Source organism: Falco peregrinus, chromosome 12 (genome assembly GCF_023634155.1).
Source record: "Falco peregrinus isolate bFalPer1 chromosome 12, bFalPer1.pri, whole genome shotgun sequence".
Classification (NCBI taxonomy): Eukaryota; Metazoa; Chordata; class Aves; order Falconiformes; family Falconidae; genus Falco; species Falco peregrinus.
The window spans coordinates 12,579,379-12,593,966 of NC_073732.1; the positions used below are offsets into that span (position 1 = coordinate 12,579,379).

The 14,588-nt window shown below is 40.6% G+C and overlaps 2 protein-coding genes across 8 annotated transcripts in view; one reads left to right on the plus strand and one right to left on the minus strand.

The window, feature by feature from the left end:
- The window catches only part of ATR (ATR serine/threonine kinase), a 42,730-nt gene extending 41,493 nt beyond the window's left edge, over positions 1-1,237 (minus strand). For both annotated transcript variants that reach the window (XM_055817102.1, XM_027787182.2), the window contains exons 1-2: positions 1,091-1,237; positions 74-165 (exon numbers count right to left, since the gene is read on the minus strand). In XM_055817102.1, the coding sequence (XP_055673077.1) occupies positions 74-165; positions 1,091-1,149 (151 nt within the window). In that variant the 5' untranslated portion in view covers positions 1,150-1,237. The remainder of the gene's footprint in view (positions 1-73; positions 166-1,090) is intronic.
- Positions 1,238-1,290: 53 nt separating this feature from the next.
- PLS1 (plastin 1) overlaps positions 1,291-14,588 on the plus strand; it is a 48,285-nt gene continuing 34,987 nt past the window's right edge. For 3 of the 6 annotated variants that reach the window (XM_027787184.2, XM_027787188.2, XM_027787185.2), the window contains exon 1: positions 9,153-9,297. The gene's annotated coding sequence lies outside the window, so the exon portion shown is untranslated. Of the gene's footprint in view, positions 1,396-1,950; positions 1,973-2,418; positions 2,553-9,152; positions 9,298-14,588 lie in introns of those variants that run through there. The other 3 variants (XM_027787186.2, XM_055817103.1, XM_027787187.2) reach the window with 3 other exon arrangements.

Sequence of the window (14,588 nt, forward strand, 5' to 3'; positions counted from 1 at the left end):
TAGCACTTTTTATGGCAGGAATTGCTTAAAGCATAAAGTAGATAATTTTAAAAGCTAGGGATATAATACTTACCAACATTTACATCTGTAAGAATTCTGTCAATGAACTGGCAGAGTATTTGTCTTGGTTTCTGTACAACCGTATTGTATTCTGCTGGAGTAGCACTAAAATAAAAAGTACATTATTTTGATATTATCCATTTTAAATTATAAAATAATTATTTGAAGTTATCTCAACAACAGAGTGTTAAACACTGATTTTTTTTTTCTTCCAGAAGTCTTCAAAAATAAATACAACTTGATTTCGTGTTTTAGGGACCAGTGTATTGCCTGTGCCTCTTTCTCCTTACTCTTCAGAAATACAGTTCTGTGCAACATCATTTCATTTGGTTATACAATTATGTTTGATCTATATTAAATCCACATCTGGCAGACTAAGGGATTTAGCCACATGCTACTACCAAGCAATAAACCAGCGTTGGTGCAGGAAAAAAATAAAATTATGAACCGGTTTCACTTTTGGAATTAATCAAGATTATTCAACTACTCGCTATCAATACCCTGGGTAAGAAGTGTCAAGAGGAACTGCTTAGGTGGCTAAGGTGATAGCTAGCTCCCATCAGGTCAAACAACATACAGTTGTTACTTCCATAACAGCTAGCTGCCTGTCACAAAACAAAGCCGCAGTCTTGACGCTGCCATTAAAACCTTAGAGCCAAATATTATCAAGGTCGTTTAATTATGAGTGAAACCACATCAGAAACACAAATTCCCAGGACGCTGGGCACTATACAGGCCTACACACAGGCTCTACCTGCACCACCCAGGAGGGAATGAGGGAGGGAGGGAAGGAGGGAGGGACAGAAGGAGGGAAGGACGAAGCCCCCCGGGTGGGAGCATCCTGGACAGATGTCGGGGGGCCGCGACCGGGATGAGGGGAGGGCGCAGGCCCAACCCCGGGAGACCGCGCACAGCGCTGGGGAACGAACCTACTTTTCTACCTCCCCACGCCACACGCTAATACCAAGACCGGGCGCGATTTCCCCCCCCGCCCCCCCGTCTGACAAGGCAACAGCTGAGTCCGTCCTACCTGGCCAGCTCCCGCAGCGCCGGGATCATGGAGGCCATCTCCAGGCCCTGCTCGGCCATGGCTCCCGCTTTGAAACGGGCCGCGCGCAGCTGAGGCGGGAGCGGCGTGACGGCGTCCGGCAGGACCCAAAACTCCTCCCTCGGCGACCGGGCGCTGCGCTCCCTCGCTGCCGCTGCTGGAGTTTAACCGCTTCGTCGCCAGACAAGAGAGCGGTCACGGCCGCTCAGCGCTCGCCGTCCAATGGTTTCGTACGGGGACTTCGCTGCCCCAGCAGGGCTGTCCGCCGCCGTGCAGTGCACAGACAGGTAACCGAGCAGGGGCCGAGCGCACCCTGTTTCCCAGCACAGGCGCTGCGGGGCTGCCGGGAGCGCCAGACGGAGCCCGGCCACGACGGGATCCTCGGCGGAGCACGGGCTGCAACTCCAAGGGACTCGCAGCGCATTGCGCGGGAGGGAGGCGCCGCAGTTGCGAGGACGGCTTACAGCGAGGGGGGAGCGACCGCGGCCTGAGGGGCGACAAAGGAAAAACCTCGGTGCTGGCTGAGAAACTCCCGGTGGGGCGCCCCCTTCCCCGCAGGGCGCCCCCTTCCCCGCAGGGCGCCCAAGCGCAGCCCCGAGCTTGGCGCCCTCCGCCTCTGCCAGGTGTGACAGGAGCCCGCGCGCCCGCGGCTCGGCCGCCCCGCCATTGGCCGCCGCCCCTCCGCTCGCCCCGCCCTGCCGGCAGCAGGTGGCGGCGGGCCCCGGCGAACGGCGCGGCACTGCGGGCGGCGGCGGGCAGGTAGGCAGGCAGCTCCCGGTGGAGCCCCTCTGCTGGGCCCGGGGCGGGGCGAGCTCGGGTCGCGTAGCTGGCGGGACGGCGCCCACCGGTTCGGCGCTCTTCCCTGTAGGTAGCGGTGAGGAGTGTTCTTAGTATTTCGGTTATTGTTGCGGGTTGGTTTTATGCATTTAGCGGATACTGATTTCTTTTCGCCTTCCTCTGACGGAGCGAGCGCGTTTAAATGCATGCAGTATGGAAAGCGTTGGGGACGGCCCGAAAGGGCGGCCCGGGTGCCCTACGGTGCACGGGGGCCCCGCAGCCGCTGGCGCTGTGCGGCGGTGGGCCTGGCCGTACCGGCGAGCGGCGCTGTGACCCGCGGCGGGGGCCCGGCCTGCGCGGGCGGCCGGTGGGTCCTGCGGGTGGGGAGGGGTGGGACAGGGGCCCTCCGGGTGGGGAGCGGTGGGATGCGGGGTTTGTGTGCGGATGGGGAGAGCGGGGAGAGCGTGCGGCGGGAAATTGAAGCCTGAGCTTTGCTTTTCTGCCCGGGAGTAATAGCTCGTTCTGCATTTGTTTGTGAACTTCGTCTTAGCGTTGTTCCTGGGCTGAAAGAAAACCCTCTTGGAGGATTCCCGTTCTCCTCTGATTCTGTTCCCCGTTTCCACTGTGCCAGGGCTGTCTTTTGGGTGCAAAACTGCCCACGGAGCAGGTGTGTGTCTGTATTTCAGTTACTGACCCATTTCAGATGGATCCTTTTGGGAAACCTGTTACTTATTTTTTATTTGTAGAGGGTTATTTATTCCTGTGAAATACGTGTTTGTTTTAATGCGTATGTTGAAAATTGTGCTGACACTTCAGAGGTATTCCAGGTCTTTCCCATGTTAGCAACTACAAGAAACTTTACAAAGCATATCTGGGTTTTATCTTTGTTTTTCCCCACATCGTGCAATGTTCTCTACTAGCTGATTTCATAAAATACTGTATTTCAAGCCTCATTCCTAGAGGGAAAGCAGAAACCATGTAGCTTTTGTGTTTTGTTAACTAGAACTTTAAAGGTCCAAGAAGACCAAGTATTGTCTGGGTTTTGTTATTGGTGCTATAGTGTTATTTTGAACACAAAATTTTCTACACAAATTGTATTAAAAAAAAAAGTGAAAACAACGTTCTGGGTGTAAACTTCCAAGCCTGAGAAAAAGATCGCGCTAAGAAAGGTTTAAATTGTACTGCTTGCTACTCAGATGTTAAGATTTCTGTGTTATCCCTGGTAAGATAGATAGCAAGTTACTCGTTGGGATTTTAGGAAATACCATAAATTCATTGACTCGTTGGGTGATTTTTTTATTTTTTTTTTGGTGCTGGTGAAGCATAAGTGGGGCACACAAAGTGCTTAGGGGGAAAAAAAAAGGCTTTTGTCTGGTAGTCTTGAGTAAACAGTGAGATCATATTGGTATAGGCATTGTAGAAGTGCTTTCATTTGTCATAGGTAGAATGCTATATAAATTTGTGGTGCAGTTTCTTTAAGCATTTACCAAGTATGCAATTTAGGCTTTTTTGTAATAAGTATTCATTAGCAATTCACTAAAGAGCCATCTCCTGCTCCCCATTCTTCACTTAGAGTCAAGTTAGGAGGCTTATTTTCCTCTCTGGTTGCAAAGCCCCATCTACTGCCTTCTGGCCATATCATCGAGTGCTTCCTGCTACCCATGGTCTTGTAAGACTCAGTATAAGACTGCCTGTAACAACTTCATTGTCCTGTGAGGGTGTAAGAATTCTTCTAGATGCTCCCCATAAGAACATTTTTAAGGGCATTCACAAAACCTAGCACGCCCCAAACAGTCCAAAAAAACCACCAGCTCAAACACCTGACTTTGTTCCTTGCTTTTCTTAAACACACATTAAGTAGCTCATCTCCTTGCTTCTTCCTTATCCTGTTATTTTATACTTTTATGTCTCTTGACCCTCAGGAGGAGGAGCAGGTATATTATCATCAGCTGGAGAGAGTGACTAATTATTTATGAAAATAGTGTGCCTTCGGATGTTCTGTATTTTCTGTTCCAGTACAGCATTCAGATTACTTAGGTGAGCAGAGCTCACAGCTTGCAGGATTTGGGGGTCTGGGGTGGGGGGGGAATTCATGCAGAGAGGTAGAGCTGAGTATCACATCCAGTGTATGTGGCGCAACCAAGATTTCTGCTGAAGCTGATGTTACTATATTCTCCACCCATGCCTGGGCTGTCCTCTTGCTGTGTTGTTGCATGACTCTTCGACACTGAGACCTCTGTGTTTTTTGGCTTTCATTCTTTACCACACACCTCTGCATTCCGTGTACTTATTTTAAGACACTCGGTGACTTTGCCTTGGATCAGTAGGTCCCAGAGCACAAGAGCATGCTGTTTCTACTTTTATTCCCTCTGTTTAATTCTGAGGTAGAATTACTGTTCTTGGGGCTCATCCACTCTCTGGATGTATGTGGATGTTCCCCCATGTGGTTAGTGCAGTTGCAGTTAAATCTCAGCTGTCTCTTGCAGGTGGATACAGGTGGTTAAACTAAGACGTTTAAATGCATGTGTGTGATGATGCCTCATGAACTGTGAAGACAAGAATGTTGTACAAGCTGATATTGTGATCAGAGGAAATGCAGCCATGATGGTGCATGAAGGTTCTCTGAACTGTACCAAGTAGTTTCGTGTAATATCAAGGTGTGCTTGTGGCTGATAGTTTGCATGGTTGCTGTCATAACATCTGATGATCTGGCATGATTACTTGAAGACTATAATTTCTGTATATAGTCATGAAAGCAGTTGTCAGCATAGTTGCCTGACCTTTGAACGCATTCCATTGTTCCTGCACACCATAAAAATGCATATTCCAGCATCCTCTGTGTTTCTGTGCTTGTGTTGCTTTCAGCTTGGCTGGTGTGAATGGGCACAAATTAAAATTATATCTCACCCTGAATATTGGTTTGATGTTTTAAAAAAAAGGTTACAAATTGAAGCAGTAAACAGTGGCAAGGACAACAGACAAGAAGTGTTTAAAAACAGGATATGTAAATCCAACTAGTAAACAAAAAATAACAGGTAAAAGAGGGGAAAAAATGAGGAAAGAAAATATGTAATATTAAGATCTGCTCCTCTTACGTCTTTTATTTCTACAATTTCTAAGACAGGTCTTAGTCCTGCAAGCATGTGTCCATGTTTTTTTTTATGTGAATGAACCTGCTTATATACTTAAGGCCATTGATGATGTAAAATCAAACATTTGAGTTATTTGGAGGGATAGCATGTTAGATCGTACATTCTTTTGGAACCTGGTCTTATTATTTATATAGCTGCAATGACTATGTTTTGCTTATCTCCAACTACTGCTATTAAAAATAGTTGCTTTTATATATATATATCTTCTGATTACTTGTTTCTTGTTTTCCAGTATTTCCATAAAAGTATTATTGTTGAGGCTCGTAGCTGTGGAGGAAACTTGCAGAAATGTAATTACTACCAGGATCAATATTGTAACATCAAGACTTCTTGAGTTGATAATTTTGGGGTGAGAGTTTAGGTGCCTGGAATCTAGTTCCTGAAGGCAAAATTTGCGGTATTTTAAACCTGATTAAAAAAACCTCAAAAACAAACAAAACAACAAAAAACAGAACTAAAGAATGTAACTGTCTTAATTTCATGGGAGATCTTTTTCCATGGTTTAATTGGTTCTGGGAATTACTTTTTTTAAAAAAACCCAACCATTTGTAGCAAGTGATGCTTAAATATCCCTCCATCCCTTAATAAACTCTACTAGTCTGCTAGGAGAAAATTGCACAGTGTCTTAATTAAAATTTCATTTGAACTACACTTGAAAATTCTGGCTGCTAAAATTACATAGGTTCTTTTTTTATTAAAATATTTCTTGAGTATCTGAATAATGTACTAGCTACAGTTTTCATAGTGGAAAATTGTTCTTTTCTGAAAGACTTAATGTGAGGAGAAATAGTTTTCCATCTGGTTCTGTATTCCATACTTGTTAAGTCTAGGACAGAGTTTACGCATGGGAATATTGATAAAAGTTCTGCTATATGTCAGCTCTCCCCATTGCATAGCTTACTGTAGAAATCAACGCAGTGGAGGAGGGAGAAAGGGGATTCATGTTTTTTTGTCCTCTTAACCTCTCTTTTTAGAAGTCAAATAAATTAAACCTGCATATATTGGAACAGCATTTGTTACCTTTTGAGGAGCCTGTGTTCCTTGGTGAGCATTTTGCCAGTACTTGGGGCATTCACTACTGTGTGAGGATTGTGTCAATGGAACAGACATCACTTGAACAGCATGTAATGTGGAAATACCCAGACTAAGAAGATTGCACCCTTATGCTTAACATTTCATCTGAAGTCTGTGTAACGTTTAGTTGCCACCCTTCTTATTGCAGTACTTAAATATTTTCATAACATTCACTTGATGTGTGAAATACATCACCATGGTGACTGTTGCCATAAAAACTCCAAGAATCAGTAGTTTGATGTAAATGGATTAAATAAATGTAGAACAGGAGTACTGGGAAGTAGAAGGATCTGATCCTAGCAAACAATTATTACTGGAGAAGGTTAGGCTGTACTGAGCCACACAGTAAGGAAACAACAAGTTGTAAATGTACCTCTGGGAGAAGGTACTGAGCTAAGCAACTACAAATGCTTTTCAGTCTAAAACCTAGGTTTCAGGATCTTCTGTGTAAGATGTTGTCTCACTAGCTTATTTCAGCCTTGACATTCACTGAGCAAACGGTTGACTAGTAGTCGTGTTGTGATACGCAATGGGATATTAACAGCGACAACAGTGGCTGGCATGAGTCACATCAATATGGATCAGGAGTTCCAGGTTACTGATAGAACCCGTTCTATGTTACGGACATGTAATCTGACTTGATTAAGAGGTTTTTAAGCATCGCTGCTGCTACACCTTTAAAAAAGGCTGAAATGAAACAGTAAGGGTGACTTCTCTATTCTACAGTGTATTATGTTTGTAATAAAATTACTTATTACATGATTTCCGCTTTGATTCAGCTGGTCCATGCAGGAAATAAATGTCAATCATGACCTTGTTATATACGTAATTATTTGTTTTGGTATGTCTAAATGTAAATTACTTGATGAAATTCTAGGTTGTTTTTTTTTCTGTGTGGAGCTGTGTATTTTGTTGATGCTATAACATACTGGTGTCCAAGGAGAATAAAGTACATCACAATAGTTCATTAGTGAGACTGGTATTGCTAAGCCTTAGAAATAAATTATGCATAAAGCAGTTTGTGTGCTTCTATATGCATTCTTCTAGTGGGCAAAGATTATCAACCCACTTTCAGGGCACTTTTGCAGATGTTTCCTTAATAATAATAGGCGCTAGCAAAAGGGAAAAAAGAAGCTGGATCCAGTATTATCCACTTTAATTCGCTTAGTGTATTCATCCTTTCATCTTGTTAATAATCATTGGTAGAATGGACTGATTAAAAACATTGACATGTAGAAAAGCTGAAATACTAGACTGTATGTTATCAGCAACATTATATTTATTTGAATGCTCATTTAAAGGATTTGGCACAGTGTGAGCTTCAGGAGCTTGCTCTGCTTGTTTCTTTTCAAACCAGCTGTTCTGTGATAGGTTTTTCTTTTCCAAAATTTTTATAGTTTGGAATGTTTTTCTCTTGCAAATTTATTAAGATCCTCTTTTAGCTCCATGTCTCCTTTTCTTCCATTTTGTTTCCACATGTCCTACCATTTCTCTTTGTGCTAGTTTATCCCCTTATGACCAAGGGAAACTGGATTCTGTTCTTTCATATCGTAAAGGTAGGTCAGTATGAAGTAGTATGAAATACTTTTCTGTTGAGCTTAGTGTTTTACTTCTGTGATGTTTCTAGTCCTTCCGAGCTTGATTTTTAGAGTCAGGAGATAATGAATTGAAACCAATATGGATTTTGACAGCCATATAGCTGTCGTCAGAACTTGACTCTGATTGTAAATATTTTTTCCCTCCCCTCCCACCTTAGGTAACACGCTGTATTAGGTGAGAAAACAATTCATAACTGAATATAAATATATATTCTGCTTTATTTGTCATCACCTGTATCAGCCACTTAATTGTATGGGGCAGAATATTTTTCACATCCCACATCAGCAAAATGTTATAGCACATAAATTCAAATCTTATAGATAGTTCCATTGATCCTAAAAGAGTTACCATGTACTTGAGTTCTGTCCACAGATAACTACTTCAGTAGTTCAAGGCCTCTTGGACAAATTCTTCCAAAAGCTTCGATCTTGTTCATCTTAATCATTTATATTTATGTCTTTGATCTTTCCAAAGGGATTTCATTATTCTGATTTTACTTTATGTCTCCAGATATGTATTGCTAAACGTACAGAGCATGTATATTTTCCATGTATTGTGGGAGCTCTGTAGTGTTTTGAATAAAGTAAAATATAACTTTGTCAGCATTAACTAAAATGTACATGTGGATATGCCATTGCAAAGTGGAGGTTTCCACTGTGTATATGGGAATTACTCCAGCTTTTTTTTTTTTTTTAGTCATTCTAATGAAATTAAGCTTGGCAAAATTTCATTTGCCTCTTGCACTTTGGTAATGCTCTGTGTGTCAGGGTAAGTGAGCTTTTGCATAAAGATGGTATTGAAAGGGAATGTACTCTTTATTTTATTTTTTTTTTAAAAGAAAATTTAAAAAATACGTGCAATTAAAATCACACTCCCCAAAATTTCCAAAATCTTTGAGACCATCCATTCTGCCTGAAACTCCAACCTCCTGGTTGGCTTCTTTGGCAAGGGCAAAGTGGTTTGGTCATGTCCTACCAAAGCTGCTCCCAAGAGAAGCTTGACAGCAACATGAATGTTTCTCATGCCAGAGCAAATCCCTACTTGTGGTGCTCTGTGTTAGGTTTGCTTTCATAAGTTGGCTTGCACCCTAAAATGGCAGCCCTCCTGCTGTGGTGAAAGATGGCTACTGGGTCAGCCATGCTGGGCTTTTTTTAATAAAGTTCTGATAGACTGACTGCCTTGGGTGAAGTAGAAATTATTAAATTATCTATGGTAATAAAATCATATATTTCTGTTGCATTCCAAAACTAATGCATGCTTTTCCTCCTGAAATGTTTTTTGTGGTTGTTAATCTATAGGACAAACTCTTTTGTCATATAGTTTATTCAGTCTGCTTTTTACTAAGTAAATTAAGATTGAGGCATTTGATCTCAATAGGATTAATCCATATCTGTCCTGCTCAACCAAATAAGCCTATGTTGGATGAGTAATTAGATTCTACTATAGACTCTGCGCTACCAAAGAAGTGCTTTGTTATGCTGTCACTTCAGTTGTACTGCTTTCAGCTGGACTCCTCAACCAGAGGGAAATAGACCAGTAACAACAGTGGGAAAGTTTCTCTCTCATATTTGAATGGAAATATGGAAGGTAAGCATAGTGTTGGCTTGCTCATTATAGTAATAGCACAATAAATATTTCTGTGCCATGTTTAGAAATTTTAAAATAGGGATTTAAATGTAGATACTTGTTTAACACTCAAGAGTGTTACTTTTAGAGAGTTGCATAAAGTGACAGCTGTTGGTTTTTGTGAAGGTCAGTGGGAGGAGGATGAGCCTCTTAGTGCGGACTTGTAGCTAACTTAAAATCCAAAATGTCTGCTTATTTAGTTAAAATACTAAGTGAAGTAAAACACATATCTTGTAAGATCTTGGGAGACATGTTTTGCCCTTGTAAAAGAGCTGATTCATCTGAGACTTGGTCATAGTCATTTTATCATCAGAGGCAGTTTCCAGCTACATATTTCATTTCCTGAACATTTAGAAATCTACTTTCAAAGTCCTAATAAGTGTTATGACTTACTTTCGAAGTGAAATATTAGTATTTCTTATACTGTTTGTATCACAGTACGGAAAGCCTTTGGACAGTTATCTGGCAATTTTGGAAAGACTGTAGCATTTACTGCAGGCTTTGAGAGCAAACAATTGTCACGTTAGTGTGGGACATTTTAAAATTAGTAACACAAAGCAAATGTAAATACATATTAAATGTAGAATACTCAGAATTCATGTTTAACTAAGCAGACAGACTCCTTACGAACGTCATCTGCATGACCAGCTTACAGGTTTTCCTGTGTAGTGAGTATTCTGTGCTATAGTTACTAGGCTGTAGATAACTGTATAAGCATATCCTTCTCACTTTATGGGACTTCAGGTCATTAATTGTAAAGCAACAAGTATTTTTTTTTAAACTGTCAGTTTTAGGTTTACAAAATAGTGCTAGGCTAGTAACAGTCCTCTTAAGAGGAATGTTTTCATGATACTTGAAAAAAGGAAACAAAATTCCTAGTTAATAAAATCATGCACACCTTTATGCATTGTTTTGCAGCACATGAATAAAATGTTAGATATTTATTGTTTTAGTAGAAGTGCCTAGCTATGTTTTATATTTACTCTTTTTTTTTTTAAGTCATGATTTATTTTTTTCATGATTAGAACTTAAAATTTAAATGCTTAGGGATGTCTGCTCATGTCAGCTCAAACTATTAAAAAAAAATCAATTTGTCTAAACCCAAGATTTTTATAAATTTCATTTCTAATTTTGATTTCTGATGTTTGTAAGAAAGATGGTAAATTTTTCACCTAAGCATCAGGAACAACTTCATATTCTTAAATGAAAGCTATCTCTTAATTATATGAATCATAAGGCTAAGTTTTTTAATAATTTAGTTACAAAAAATTTGCTCAGAGACTTCTCTCTTTTCCCTCTTCCAAATATGATTAGAAGTGACAGTTGGCAACAACTGTAGCTGTGTTTTTCTGGTCTAATTAAGAGCTGCAGTACCACCAAATGAACTTCATTTGTGCCCCAGATAGTCTTCTAGTTTAGAAGAGTAACACTCTATTTAGTTGTAGTTGCTCAGTTTTACTAACATGCTGCTTTTATCCTCAGTACTTCAGCAAACATAGCTCCTTAAGGCTGTGAGCTGGCAAATGGGTGGCATTTATGCATCTGTGGACTCTGCAGAGACTGGATGGTTTTGAAATGCTGCCAGTTGCTGTTGCCGCACTGTAGAAGACCCTCCTTTTCCCTCTAGTTTGACCAATGAAAATAGGAAACCAAAAATAACTGATGAATTTTCCATGACAGAAAATCCTGGCTTGCTTGTAGTATACTAGCTGATCAGTCTAATCTTCTAATAATCTTTTGAACCATGTAGAGTTGAACGAGGAATTAACAGGTGACAAAAGGCCACACTGTCTTCTGATAACTAAGGAAAACAGAAAAATACTCTGGCAACATACATCTATTTGGTACCATCTAGTAATTGCATTTAGCTAGAATATGAAGAATATGTGGGTGTAAACTGAATTGCTGAGGGGAGGAGAATGAATGTGCTTTTCTACCATTACTCTTGATGATCTTCACAGGATTAACTTCTGGGGTGACCTTAAAACTAAGTTCATTAGTAAGAGTTAGCCTGTGGCGCTCTGCTGGAGTTCCAGTATTTGTAGCAAGCTGAAGTTTCCTACTTCAGACTACCAGTGAGGAGGCACAGGGAAAGAAAAAAAGGAGTAGTTTTCTGGAGTGTTACAGCTGTGCCTGTTTTAAGATCTTCCTCCTCTCCTGCTTCTTGGGCTGTTCGGTCGCATAGCTTTGTTATTTAAGTTACAGGCTAACTAAATGTTATTTTCACACTTGGACATGAGAAAAAATTGTTCATAATATTCCAGTTGGGTTAAGAAAAAGATACCTTTCTGAAGTTGAGTGCCATAGAAGGATAAGTTCCTTAGCAAAGAACACTGAGTACAGTATGTCCTACCTCATAAGTGGCACCAAATCTGGAAGAAATAGGTTTGGGAAAAAACCTGGTAGTCTTGCAAAAGATACTGTAGAAGTATCAGTGATGTAACAGATTGAACAGTTGAAGGTGAGTATGCTTTGATGGTAGGAGATGCAGTGCAATATCCATCAAACTGAAAAACTATGAAGTTTGTTATGTGAAATGGTGATTTGCCAATAGCAGCAGCAGGATTTTGGCTGTGAAACTGGTAATAATTGCTGTGCTAGAAGTGGGTGGATGGTGAAAAGCTGTGCTCTTTGTTGTATTTTGATGTTTCTGGTTACTTTTTTGTTTCCTTACTATAAATACTGAGGTGAAGATAACATTGCAACTACTTGAGTTCAATAGTGCTGTCACTTTTAGAAATGTATTATTTAAATTGTAGTTTAGAGGCAGACCAGAAGATGGTGACTTCCACAGTATCATCAGGTCTTATAATTTCACTGAGCTTTCCATGAAAATTGAAGATGCTTTCAAAAGTCACAGTTTGTGGAGTTGAGAAATTATGTGAGCATCTGTTTAATTTTAAAACAAGTTTCTAGTCCTTCCAATTAGAGAAAATCTTGAGAAGTTAATTTGAGAATAATGTGAAGTATCTGGAAACGGAAGGCAGATGTCATTCCATATGAGTAATTTTAAAACCCTTTGACTTTTTTTTTTTAGTTAGCGTGTGACGTGATTATGTTTTGAAGAGTTGGGGTTATAACTATTGCTTCTGGTTAGCTTTTCTGTTTAGTAATTAACCAGCAGTGCTATAGTTTAATAAGGAAGTAAAAGAATAATTAAAGCATAACCTCCAAGATTAAACTTACTTGTATAGTACTGGGATACTCATAAAGCCCCTCTGACAAATGAGGGTCCTGTCAACACATCACGAGCTCTGAGCATGATTTTTGCTGGTACAGACAAAATTCTTGTTGATGCAAATATTTTAAGAAGAATTTCAGGATTTGTTTCCTGATTAAGATATATAACAGATAATATTTATATGGTAATTTCCTGCAAAAATAATGCAGTTTTGTTTGTCACTGTAGTTGCATGCTAACAAAAGCTGTACGTGCATAAACCTGGACAGAGAGAGAAAGAGATTAAGTATCATTTGCTGGTGTGTCTTTAAACTCACTCCCTTTTGCTGTTGTAAACTTGATATGTAATGTCAGCCTAGGCACAAAAGAATGAGTTGGCGATGGAGTGCCTGAATGAGCTTGCTTTTATTAGTGTAGCCTTTCCATTTATATTTTAGTGTGGTTTGCTTTAATGAAATGTCAAAGAGAAACAGGGTTTGGACTTAATATTCTATTCTTTAGAGCAGTGGCTGGTAATCAAATGGCATTTATGACAAACTATTTCCTAGTTTCTCATATTTTCTGTATATTAATGATAGACTTTCCATCTACCATGCATTTGCATGGTAAAACTACTATGATGCTTTGACCTTAGTAGGCATTCATCTTGCTGCAATTTCTGGGTTTGGCATCCTGTGCTATGGTGGCTGTGGTGTTGATTCAACCTGTATTTTTTACTTGCTTTTGGTGGCACCATCCAAGGTGTGACCTTCCAATGCTAATTGGATAGCACGATCCTCAGCAACTCTGGCCTTTCAGACACAGAGTATTTGCCTGGTCACCGAGCGGACACGTGCAGAACTGATAAGCAAGCAAAGACATTCATATGGGTCATGGTGGTGGATGTGGGGACAAGGGCAGCCCTGTCGAGTAGGAAGAACAGAAGAGGTGCTTGACAGGGGCTTGAGGGAGCTCTCCAGGAAGGAGGGTCTAGCACATTTGTGTACAGGGAAGCCAAATGACTAGTCAGCATGGGACATAGGCTTCAGTATAGTAAATTTGATTTGAGGAGAGTATCAAATGATCTGTCCAGAGGGCAAATTACATTGCTGGTAAGAGGAGATAAGAAGAGCTCATATAAAATGAAGCAGTATAGGAAGTTGACTGAACTTGTTGAAAGACAAATCTGGTTTCTGTTCAAGGCTCAGTCAAATGCTTCCTGGACCAGTGTGAATACTGTGGTCTTTATGCTTGTAAATAAATCTCTTCCACCAAGTCACCTTAATCTGTCCTGAGCACCATCCTAACTTTAATACCTTGCTAATTAATTTGAATGTAGCTCTGCAATCATGGATTACTGGAATACAGATATTGCCACATGTAAAATGGAAAAGCTAGATTTTTGCTTTCAAAACAGTACCTGTAAACGTTTAATTTATATTCAAAACCCCAACTTAGATTCTTGGATAAAAAGATGAGATGACAGAGTTGCTTTACTTCTGTTACCATTATTATTTTGAGTTATAGCGGATAGGCTCGGCAATGTTCCTGAGCTAACATTAGTGCTTAACGTGAATACATTTTTTTATTGCAAGTACATATGACTTTAATTTTCTGCTTCTGCAGACCTGATTGTGACTATGTTATGCATGTGAAGCATGGAGGTAAATATGGGTGTCTCGAGTGTAAGCCACACAGCTCTCGGAAATGGGCTGCAAGTTTCATGATTTTTATACCGGGACTTGTGAATTTTTCTTGTGAGCACTGGTTTTAACTGTATCAGCAAAAGGTAAAAAATATTCTAGACTCTGGATGGTAATGGTGGAAACCAAAGCAACACTAAAATGATTTATATTAGGAAGGTTAGCGCCACATCCACAAAGATCACGTGTATTGCAATCCTAGTGGTTTCTACAAATATGTTTTTTAACAGGCTAGAGGAGACGTGCGTTCTAGGGTTTGCTCAAGAAAGGGAAGGTCTTCTGCGTGATCTCGTGTTTCCCAAGCGAATTGCCTAGTTCTGGTTTTCCTGCCACTGTTTTTGTCTATTCTTTCCTGTCCTCATGTACCTTTAACAGCATGCAGATTTTATT